General features: G+C 39.4%; 1 protein-coding gene across 1 annotated transcript; it reads left to right on the top strand.

Annotated features, from left to right (window-relative positions):
* The first annotated feature begins 601 nt into the window (after window positions 1-601).
* On the top strand, window positions 602-11,641 carry LOC135882498 (complement factor H-related protein 2-like). The gene is made up of 7 exons (XM_065409424.1): window positions 602-659; window positions 1,771-1,932; window positions 5,059-5,211; window positions 6,720-6,896; window positions 7,627-7,815; window positions 9,176-9,358; window positions 11,448-11,641. The coding sequence occupies exons 1-7, from the start codon at window positions 602-604 to the stop codon at window positions 11,639-11,641; spliced, it is 1,116 nt and encodes a 371-aa protein (XP_065265496.1).
* The last annotated feature ends 705 nt before the right edge of the window (window positions 11,642-12,346 follow it).

Raw genomic sequence — 12,346 nt, 5'->3', positions numbered from 1 at the left:
AGGCACCAGCTTGTCAAGCAGGTGCTTGGGGCGGCCACTCCGGAGAAGGGCGGCACATCCAGCTATTCGGCGGCAATTCGGCAGACGGTCCCTCACTCCAGCTCGGAGCGAAGGACCTCCCGCCGAATTGCCGCCGCAGATCGCGATTGCGGCTTTTTTTTTTTTTTTTGGCTGCTTGGGGCGACCAAAACCCTGGAGCCGGCCCTGGTGGCAGTGGGATCTATCATTGTATTCACCCTAGTTCAGATCAGTCTTGTTCAGATACCATAATTAGATTTAAAACCTGTCCTAGCTCTTAGGAACCTTACTGACCTGGAGCCCATACAGCTGGATGGGAGTCAGTTGGTTCACTTGTTCAAGGAAACATGTGGGAGGGGAATTACTGGAAGAAATTGATCTTTTTGAACAACTAAGACAACCTTTTAAATTAAAATTTGCATACATCTGTGATGCAATATTGACAGAGTGTGGGGCCCAGCAGTGAAGGGATTATGAACAAGAGGTCAGTCTTTAAAAGACATTGGTAAGGACAGAGTCCAGGGCACAGCACTACACTACACCAGCACTTTAAAATTGCGGGCAAAACTTTTGAGGCACAGAGATGACGCAGCTTGGATATATTGCCATTCTGGTATTATGGGCGTGCTCCATTGCATTAGGTAAGATGTTAAGATACAAACAAAATATAGACTTGTAAAAAGACCATGTTAAGGTATAGAGATAACTGAAAGGAAAAAAATTTGAGCACATCCTACCATCTAGGCCTATTGGGGTAGGAAAAACTGATGGTGACTTAGTAGTACAACTGAGGGGCAAGGTAAAGCAGAGACACTGCTTCAAGGGCAGAGCCTGTTTTGAAGATGCTAACGGAGTAATTGTCATTTTGTATGTGTAACAGCTATACAGAAAATTCTTCCTCTCCAAATTTAGCTATTAGTTAGTTTATACCAGCTGAATATGCCAGAAATGCACAGTTCTTTGCATCACTGCTGCCCCCTTTCCATAATATTTCACATAGATTAACCATCACTAAAATGCAGATTTAGCAACTCTGCAACATTTCATAAATTTGTGTTGATTTTGCCAAATGCTTTCAGTAAAAAACCTTTAAAAATTCTCAAAAAAATCAAATCATTTCTCTGGACTTTTTTTTGTTACAATTTTTTATTCTAAAAAAAGAAAACCTTGTTTCAAATTTTTCTTGCATTTTATTTTAAAAATGAAATTGCTCCAAATTTCGGGTGGGAGAGGGACATTTTTAGCTCAATCCAAAACATTTTTCTGTCACCAAGATGAAAAATCCATTATTTGCCTTAGCTCTAGTGTTCATACAGCAACTTCTCTGCTACCACAACTGTGTGTGCTTGTCCATATGTTTCATGCTGCCTAACCATATTTGCATTAGTATATTTTGGGAAAATCAGGGCAGCAAGCAGGCTTCATTAGCAATGGTGACAGCTCAATTTAAAAAAAGTCATGTTATATAAACTGCTTTGCCTATTTTTATGTCTTAATTAACTTTCGTTAGTAATTCCAGTGTTAGTTACCCATGGGAGTGTTTTCATTTTAAACCTTTACTAGGAGAGTTTTCGTTTCGTTTCACCCAGATGATGTTCCTCAGCTTTTCCAAATGGCTCCAACCAAGTTTAAATCCTTTTTCATTTTCTTTAAATGTATTATGCTGTGCTAAATAAGATCAGCAGAATATACAACCAGAGATTTCAGATTATATACAGTATGTCTGAGTTTATGTATTTATTTTGCTTTCAGCTATTTCATGTGGTAACATAGAAAATGGGAGTGTAAAGCCACGTGTCTTCTTTCAGAGAAGAAAAAGAACATTTGAATGTAATGCCGGGTATATAGCAGAAAATGACAACAACAGAATTGAGTGTACTTCTTCAGGATGGTCTCCTGTACCCAGATGCATTCGTAAGTGAGCTTTAAATAAGGTTAACTTCCTCTATATTGTCCTTCAAAGAGAGAGATACATTGCAGTTTTTATAGTACTCGAGATGTACTGAAATACTTACCCACTGTACATGGGCCGTATGCTGCTTATTTACTTTCATTATATACACCAGTCTTGGAACACAGCAGTCACAAAGGGCACTCAGTGAACCCCCTTTTCCAGAATTCTCAGCAAACCACCAATGCCAAGTTCCCAGGAAGCAACTCTGCAACACGGATCAGCTGTAATTACAGAGATGAAGGTAGAGGGCAAACTCTCTTACTGTTTTCCACAGCTCCCCCACCACATCATCTGCATCACAAAAACGAAGAACAATATACAGTAAAAGTTTTGTTATCTGGCATATTGGGAGAATGGGGGGTTAATCAAAAATTCTGGTTAACTAAGAGCTATACTTACCAATGGAATACCAATTTTCAAAGAATTAGAATACAATAAAATGGATAAAGTATAGTAGTAGTAGTACTGCATTGCAGAGAGCTTGGTTTCTTGAAGCACTTAGTTGTATACAGGTAACATTTTCTATACAGTAGGTTATCTTAAGACACTACATATCACTATGGGCAGTACATGTTGTACACCCAGATCACTAAAAATACACCTAATACTAAAACTATACTGAACATAATTTAATCTTTGATGATTCAGAAGACACTTCAGGCTCTTGCAGTGCCTCAGGGTCATCATTATCAACATCAATTATCACTGTAGATGTAGAAGGTGTAGAAGGTGTAGGAGATTGGGCTGAATCTGTAATGGCCCTTTGACACACCCTGGAAGCTGCTTTTTTGAATAATTGGCCGGGACTGGGGAACCGCAGCCAATGGGAGCATCAGGGGAGGTACCACAGGCGAGGGCAGCGCGCAGAGCCTTCTGCCCCCCCTCCCCCAGGGGTCGCAGGGACATGGCACCAGCTGCTTTCGGGAGCGGCATGGGGCCAAGGCAGACAGGGAACCTGCCCTGGCCCCAGTGGGCGTCAGTGCCACCCCGGCGCCACTCCAGGTAAGCAGCGCCAGGCCAGAGCCCACACCCCAAACCCCTCCTGCACCCCAACCCCCTGCCCTGAGCCCCCACCACACCCCTCCAGCACCCCAAACCCCTGCCCTGAGCCCCCTCCAACACCCCACACCCCTTCCCCCTGCCGAGTCCCCTCTCCCACACTCCTCCCTGCACCCCTATCCTGACCCTGCTCCTGCACTCCTCACCCCCTCCCCTGAGACCCCTCATACATCCCGCACCCCTTCTCTGCTCCAACCCCTTGCCCTGAACCCCTTCCTGCACACTGCACCCCCTCCCACACTCCGCACTCTCTCCCACACCCCAACCCCTTGCCCCAGCCCTACATTCATGGCCCTGCATGCAATTTCCCCACCCAGATGTGACCCTTGGGCCAAAAAGTTTGCCCACCCCTGGCTTACAGCCTTGTCAGCAAATGGTGGATTCCACATCCATATGGAAGCATTCCCTGATACAGCAATTTCATAACAACTTCATAGCATCAACCAAAACTCATAAATTATCCAACCCACTTCTCCAAATTGTCACAATACCTATTACAGAGTGACCAAAACTGATACAATAATGATAGCAGAATATTATACTCACTCAGTACATATGTGATTCTTTGAATAACATTACACTTCATTTTGTATGACTTTACATTACATTTACACTGTTATGCCATACAGGTCTCTTAACCGGTTTTGATGCCTTTTAGGGATAATGCAATATATGTGTACACTAATAATATCACAAACACAATCTAAAAGAAAAATTAGGACTAAACAAAAATTAGCCAAAAACATGTATAAAATTAGACAAAATAGTGCTATTATAAAAATAAAACTAATATAGCACCTACATTTTGGTGATTAGGTTGATAGCAAGATATTGTAAAACAGATTAAGCAAAACAAAATATTGAATGAAATTTTCAAAACCAGTGAGGGGATTTAGCCACATCATTCCCATTAATTTATGGGATGTTTATACGGCTAAAACCTCTGACTAGATTTGAAAAATCTCAACCATAGATTTTAAATGAAAAAACAATATACTTTAGAACACTATTGTCATTGTATTTAACTTTAAGTACTACAGGTAATGTGCAGCATTACCTCATCTAGCATTATTGAACAGATTCAATCCTAATCAGTCAAAAAGCTTAAATAAATCAAGCAACAATTTCATAGACGAGAGCGCCTTCTCTTCACTTTATCAGTATTATTGTTTTTTATTTGTATTGTAATAGCCCCACTCAGGATCGGGGCTGTTTTATGCTAGGCACTGTACAAACATGTAGAAGCATAACATAAACTCTAATAATTTAATATACTTGGTAGTTACATTTGGATGCTCTTCCTGTTTTAAAAGGGAATTTGCTCACTAGTGAGAGTTTTCACTTTGCCTTCACTTAGTCAAGCCAAAGTTACAAGACACAGATAACATCCAGTTTATGCTATAAATTGCAACCATGTTCGTACTCAGTTTAGAGAGCAACCATGTTTTAATCAAGGACCCTGACAATAGGTGTATTTTAAGAGTTTTCGTCAGCTCATGTTTCCAGTACTTTCATATGAGCTATAATTAACTTTGATTTTCTGTCAGTGACTTAATTAGATCTAGAGTAATGGGATAATGTTTTCAGAAACACGCAGGTGAGTTAAAGCCTAAGTCCCAATTTCAAAGTGACTTCGACACCTCAGATCCTAACTACCACTGAAAGCCAATGGGACTCTGGGTCCTGAGTGTGTAAATCACTGTAGAAAGTCCAGGTGTTTTAAAAAATTTTTACCCTGTTCAAAAAATGCTTAAAGTTTTCAAAAAAAAAAATTGGGTGTAAAAATTTCATTGACATTTCAAAAAAATTCAATTAAACTTGTCATAAAATCACAAGTTTCTCCACAAAATATTTTGTGCTTTTTGAGAAAACAGATGTCAAAAATTTATTTTTCTAAATTGACCAGCTCTCCTAATGATGCAGTGCTAACTATTATGGTAGTACAATATGTTGTATACAATACACCATGTATTCCTGTATATTATCTGCAATAGTCTTTTTGATTATGTTGTTCTGTTTTTGTTCAGCAATACAATGTGGAAGAATAGAAAATGGGAAAATAGTGGACAAAGTTGAAGAAAAAACAACCTTTCAATGTAATCATGGATATAAATCTGAAAATGGAATTAATGAAACTACCTGTACCTCTGAAGGCTGGTCTCCAGTACCCATATGTATTGGTAAGAAAGCTTTCATTTAAGATTAACTTCTGCTAGTTCTTTTTCCCCAGACACATTGTGTTTATTTGAAAAACCATCAAGTGTTTTAATAATCAATCAATCAGTTGTATAAATAATGTGGAATGTAATGTGTTCTTAAAATAGATACTAAACTCTCTAGTTTTGTAATACAAAACCAGGTAAAATTTCTCACAGTATCTAAAATGAAGGAGAACCAGAGCTCGAATCCTAAAAAAAAAAAAAAAAAAAGAAGTGCCAGAACATACAATTTCAACAGCAAGAATATCTTATAATAGTAATGTAGGTTTTTATTGCACACCTGAAAGATGCTATGTGTACACACACACACACACACACACCGTATTCTTCATTGTCTACCCAAATACAATATCAGTTTGCTGCTTGTGCTGCCTCTTTGGGTATCTTTTTCCATGATTGTGTGTCTTCTGCTGATCGATGCTTTGCAAGTCACTTCTTCACGTATGGACAAGCCAGGCCATCACACACTTTGACACCCTTTTTCTGACAGCATTATATATTTATGAAGTAGACAATTTATCATGTGTCTTTTTGATAAACTGATGCTGGCAAAAAGCTGGAATTAGCAGGGGTGTGAAACAGGATTTTTGAAAAAGCACTCTAATGAAAATTCCAATATTTTAGCATGAATAATCATTGGTTTACTTTTCAATTATCAGAAATACTGGAATGCTATTCTGCCTCCCCCAAGAAAAGGGCTAGAATGGTGTTCTGGATCAACATGAGTGCTGAGGAGGACTTACCTCTCTAAGCAATTATCCCAAACATAGAAAGGCAGGAAGGCATTCTTCCTACTTTAAAATATAGCTGCTATTCATTCAGAGCCTGATCCTGTACGCACTGAAGTCGGTGTAAAAGCTCTCACTGACTGTAATGGTGCCGGATCTGGGCCTTAGAAATATAAGAAAGTGTGGTGATGTGGAAAGCTTATAAGGAATATTCAAAGATAATGTTGTACGGTGGTGTAAATTAGATCACCATATCATAGCTTAAACTTGTATTTAGATCCCCTTACACCTATTCGCATCACTTAATGATGTATCAACTTTAAGGTCAAGACACTAATTACAAACAGAAACAATATTACTTCTTTTCTTATGTCAATTAACTGGAGCTTCTTCTTATGATGTACATCAGTGAAAATAATGTTCTAACAGGAAATGAGAGGAGCAGTGTTTCTTCAAGTTACCCATTGAACATTCATGAAGCTCTCACACGTCAGACTTTTATTTTAATCAATTTTCATGATGGAAATATCCCCCATTAATTATTATTTGTTTTGTTCTAGCCACAAAGACCCCAGTCAAGATCAGGGCATCATTGTATTTCTTCAGCATCTAACATAATATAAGCGACAATCTTTACCCCAAAGAACTTAACACATAAAATTGCTGTAACACTGTTGTTTCTTCAATTCTGTTCCCCCTCGACCCCCATCAGTAATAGATTAGCACATGTGTGTGTTGCAGTTCAAGAGTGTCCACATCCACCTGACATCGATTTGGCAGAAATTGTCAGTGGGGAGAAAGCAGAATATCAGGAGGGTGATGTTGTTCAGTACAGGTGCTACCCAGGATACACTCTGGCAGGACCTGAAAGGATAACATGCAGTGGAGAAAAATGGACACCTCCACCAAAGTGCTTGGGTAGGATAATGTTTTGGTTCTTAATTCATTGGAATAAAGTAGGTGGGGCATAACATCCCTCTCTTGTCTCATAGTATTATTTAATGACGGATACTATTCTATGGGTGGCTACTTACTGTTTCCAGAACTCCCATAATTTCTGATCCTGCTCCCATACAATGCAATGGCAAAATTCCCATTGACTTCACTGGTATCAAAGGATCAAGTCCAAAATGAGACTTGCTGGAGCATCATACACTATCTAATTTTAGGTAGAGCTGAATACTGATCAGTGAACAGGACTATCTAGTTGATAGATAGTAAATGGCAGATTATCTGGTAGGGACAGTGTAGATAACAGTATCCTATTGGCTTTGCTTAACAATAATTTATATTAGAATACCTTTCATACATTCCTTAACAACAGGAAGTTACTGTCCCCATTACAAGAATGGAGAAACTGGAGCAATGAAATTAAGGAAATTGCCAAGACCACACAGCAAGTTAATGGTAGAGGTGGGACTTGAACACAGGAGTTCTGATTTAAAGTTCCCTGATCTAACAACTAATACAAATCACTTTTTAAAGTACTGTAGTCCATTTTTTCTTTGTTAAGTGTCATTCATTCTCTATGTGGTAAACAAAAGGGGAAGATGACTCTAGAAGTATGGAATCTGCAGCACTGTTAATGTGGGAGGAGATATTTAAACTTTTAATCTACTTTTTGTGTGTTGCTCTTTTTTATTTAAAGCTCCATGTATTATCACAAGGCAACAATTGGAAACAAAAAAATTGCTTCTGTCCAATGGCCGAAGACGTACAGTATTGATTCAAAGTGACCAAACAATGGAATTTCTTTGTGGCGAACATTCTGACCTTAAAATCCCCTACCCCATCAAGTGTGTAGATGGGCATATGGATTTACCAACTTGTATATCTGGTAAACGTACTTAGTTCTATATCAGTTCTTTTCCTCAAATACGTTTGAGCAATAAGGAGGGGAGCGTACGTGTAATGGGTTAATGTTGGTTCCAGGCAGAGTTAAGCAAATCAGTCTTCCTTTCAGATTTATTTGGGACTTGGTAATTCAAGACTTCCTGAGAAAATCACCCTATTCGTGTTTCTATTTAATTAAGCAGATAGCTTTAAAAACTCTGGCACCAGCCAAGCTGGTCCAGTGAAACACTGACAAAGGTAAATACGGGCAGCGAGACCACTTCTTTCAAAAACATACATGTTTCCTTTTACAGAGACAAAAAGCTTTATCTGATAGACAGAAGTGGGGGGAGGGTTTCAACACTAATTCAACAGTCCAGGTCTGAAACCCATAGAAAATGCCTTGGGAGTAACCTGCTTAAAGGAGAGTTTCAACCTGGACTTTCCTGGCAATCCTTTCATTTGAAGGGTGGTAGAGTTTTGCCATACTTGGAAGTAGCCAAGGATTTAGTATCCCAGAGCCTAAAGATCTTAGGCTACCTGCCAGAGGCCAGGCTCATCTGCATGGTGTCCTATTCCTCACACTAGTTCGGTGTCAGGCAAGCAGGGTTCAGACTCATAATAATATACATTGTTTACTATGGAAAATTTAGCTCAGATGCAACGTTTTACCTCCTGTGAGATCCTGATGTTTCACCCAAAGTTTCCATGTGTAAAGATGTGATTCACCCAAGGCCCCATAGGAGCTCAGATGGGATTATAGCGCAAGCTCAGCCTAAGTGATCTGGGAACTACTTGTCTAGGACTGAATATAGCAAGCCTTGCCCCTTAGAACAGTGTAATTCCTTAATCACTTCTCATGCCTGCTCAAGGCCACCAAATACAGGAGAAAAACATTTTTTGTGGTTACATGCATTTTTGTAAAGCTGGCAGCTGAGGTAACTGCAAGGTAGGAAGGAATTGTCCGGTATCATCCTGGATCAATTAGATCAGCAAACTAGACCAGTCATGTAGATTATGTGCACAAAGATGAAAGGATCAAGAGTGCAGATTATGTTTATTAATGACAAATTCAATGCAGCTTATTCCATAATTTCCAAAATAAAGGAATTTATGACCATAGATGTTATATAAATGTGTGTTAGAGTAACATTTAGGATCTTGCTTAAATGTATACCAGTATAATCTTGCCCCCTGGCTAAACTATTGATTTCAGTGAGAGCTGGATTAGGCCTGAAAAGACAAAAAATTCAGAGCATTGTGACCGATGAATACTGGTGAATATCAGCATGCTACATATAGAATAGCAAAGCCAAAAACATTTGTATCTGTACAAAATCATAACTACAGATATTTTCATTTAGGAACTGGGGAAAAGTGTGGCCGGCCACCTACTATTAAGAACGGAGACATAACTACTTTATCTCTAAAAGAGTACGTATTTGGCTCTTCGGTAGAATACAAATGCCAGCATTATTACATAATACAAGGAGAACAGAAATCATACTGTTACAATGGAAACTGGACAAAACCACCAGTTTGTTTAGGTAAGAAAAATATTCAGTAGTAAAAAGTTTTCAATTTATAACTAAATTAATTTTATAACCCATGATCTCCTGGCTACTATTTTGTCATTTCTTTTTCATGAAGCTGAAATTTATTTTCAAAGCTGTCACTGCATGACTTTTTTTTTTTTTTTACTGTAAGTGACATGTAAATTTAACAGCATAATTAACTAGAGCTGATCAATGTCTGGGAAAATATTTCTATGAAAATGTTTACAAACATATCTCCCTATTTTTCTATTTAAAATGTTTCAATGGTAATTTTCAAACCAGCTTTATGATTAACAAACCAGCTAAAAAGGAAAAGACAGAGTGAAGTTAATTGGATTAAACCATATTTGCTCCTACCTAAGGCAAAGAGCCAGAACATTATATAGCCAAATATCCAGCATCAAGGAGTCCAGCTGCCATTCTAATCAGACTAACATTCACATCTGACTATCAATTTGATTCTGGTAGTTGATGTGATGGTTCTAGCAGCATGATGAACCAAGCTTGAGAGAGTAAAAATTTCTTTTTAAATACACTTGTGAGAAATGTGCCATCCCCTCATGAATAAGGGTGGGAAAAAGTAAAAGGAGTTAAGAACATTGACAAACTGGAAGGAATGAAGAAGTAGCAAGGAGCAGCCAGTTACAAAATGGCCACTTTAGGTTATGCCAAATGAAAAGGACTAGTCCTCGAAACAGTATGTTGGGGGGAAAAGTTCCTATAAGAGGCCAAATTTATACCAGCAGAGTTAGTAAGGGTCAGGATATCACGAAGGAATGGGTTATTGCTCTGTTTGCATGCTGCCTCTATATCCAGTGGTGTATTACATTCATAGAGCTGCAGATGGAATAAACTGTAGCTACAAAGTTTTCAGCAGCTCCATGTGTGATACTTCTCACCAGCGAAAAAATTTTTTTGATTTCCCCCCATAGTGGCAGTAGGAATGGGGAAGTAAGAACTTACTTGCCACAAATCTGATAAGTAAGAGGGCCTGGGGATACCTGAGGCAGCTGGCATGCTACCGGAGCCAGTAGGGACAAGGGTATTGGTGGGCCAGTGGGGGGTAGGGGTGCTATGGAAGGGAGACTGAAAGAGGGATTAGTGATGGAAGGTGGGGTGTGGGTGTGGAAGTCTAGCCCAGCAGGGGTGGGAAGGCAAGGGTGGATCAGTGGGAGCTGGGGGGAGGGTCAGGAAAAAGGGTGGTTGAGGATATAGCGGAACCTCTAGAATATAGCAAGCCCGTCACCTTGGAGCACTGTAATTCCTTAATCACTTCTCTTGCCTTCTCAAGACTGTCATGTACAGGAGAAAAGAAAAAAAACCATTGTTTGTAGTTACCTGCATTTTTGTAAAACTGGCAGCTTCCTTCATTTTGCCCTTTTCCCAAAACCGTCCCTCCTCTGCCCCGCCCTAACTGCTGTCACCACCACCTCTGCCTCCCTGGGGATTCCACATGACAGAGAGGCCACCTAAATTACCTCAAAATTAGGCATTGCAGCATCACCCACTACCTCGGAAGAGCATTTGCAGTTGCCTGCCCACAACCCAGTTGAATGGGCTTGACATCTCACAGGACACTGAACAGCTCCTGAATAAACTCTACCTACCTCAGAGCTTGGTTTAGTTAACACTTTTTTCAAATACATTTTATTTGAAATTGTTCCTAATTTCTATTTTATGCTAGGTAAAGGCACTAAATTAATTGTAGATAGAAAACATTCCATTAGTTTCATGCTTTTATTGTCTTACTGCTTCATCACTAAAAGGAATGTTACACTCTTCTTGCAAATAGTCTAAAAACAGTGACATTACCCATTAAATTCAGATTCAGGTAACACTAATCATCTGTAGTAAGTGACTTTCAGAAAGTGGAAAAAACTGTTTGCTTTCTCCTAGGACTAAAGTTCCCTACTTGAAATCACATTTACATCATGTATTGAAGCCAACGAGCTTCAATGAGAGTCACAGAGGGCACAATGGCCCTTAATTATTTTATCATGGGATCTCCTTCAGTTTCACTGCAGGATTTTTCCATTTCGATTTCTATAACATTCTAATAATATTTTTGTTGTTGTTACAGAGCCATGTGTTATCACGCAAGAAGATATGAGATCACACAACATAGATCTAAAGTGGGCTTCAGCTCAAAAACTCTATGTGTCACATGGAGCTTTTGTAGAGTTTAAGTGTAGATCCAGTTTGTCTCCAAACTCTTCAAATAATCATAGAGTGCAGTGCAATGCGGGCCAAATACCTTATCCCCAATGCACTTAGAGATGGGTGAATGTAGGAGACTTCACCACATGTGAATGGCAAGTACCCTTTATTATTATGCTTATCAGTGGTCCCTCTGAAATGGATCCCCAGAGTTTTATCCTTCAAACAAGAACTACCACCAGATAGCAGTCACTCCAGGAATGGTATAAGCAACAACTAATTCATGTATCAGAGGGGTAGCCGTGTTAGTCTGAATCTGTAAAAAGCAACAGAGGGTCCTGTGGCACCTTTAAGACTAACAGAAGTATTGGGAGCATAAGCTTTCGTGGGTAAGAACCTCACTTCTTCAGATGCAAGTAATGGAAATCTCCGGAGGCAGGTATAAATCAGTATGGAGACAACGAGGTTAGTTCAATCAGGGAGGGTGAGGTGCTCTGCTAGCAGTTGAGGTGTGAACACCAAGGGAGGAGAAACTGCTTCTGTAGTTGGATAGCCATTCACAGTCTTTGTTTAATCCTGATCTGATGGTGTCAAATTTGCAAATGAACTGGAGCTCAGCAGTTTCTCTTTGGAGTCTGGTCCTGAAGTTTTTTTGCTGTAAGATGGCTACCTTTACATCTGCTATTGTGTGGCCAGGGAGGTTGAAGTGTTCTCCTACAGCTTTTTGTATATTGCCATTCCTGATATCTGACTTGTGTCCATTTATCCTCTTGCGTAGTGACTGTCCAGTTTGGCCAATGTACATAGCATAGGGGCATTGCT

The sequence above is a fragment of the Emys orbicularis genome, chromosome 8 (genome assembly GCF_028017835.1).
Source record: "Emys orbicularis isolate rEmyOrb1 chromosome 8, rEmyOrb1.hap1, whole genome shotgun sequence".
NCBI lineage: Eukaryota > Metazoa > Chordata > Testudines > Emydidae > Emys > Emys orbicularis.
Note: the sequence above shows the minus strand (reverse complement) of the source record. Positions and strands in the feature narration are given on the sequence as shown.

Excerpts from the sequence above, each read along its gene's own strand:
- LOC135882498 (XM_065409424.1), top strand. The coding sequence starts at position 602 with ATGACGCAGCTTGGATATATTGCCATTCTGGTATTATGGGCGTGCTCC. Across the intron at positions 1,933-5,058 it reads TCCTGTACCCAGATGCATTC|CAATACAATGTGGAAGAATA; the intron begins GTAAGTGAGCTT and ends GTTTTTGTTCAG. Across the intron at positions 6,897-7,626 it reads ACCTCCACCAAAGTGCTTGG|CTCCATGTATTATCACAAGG; the intron begins GTAGGATAATGT and ends TTTTATTTAAAG.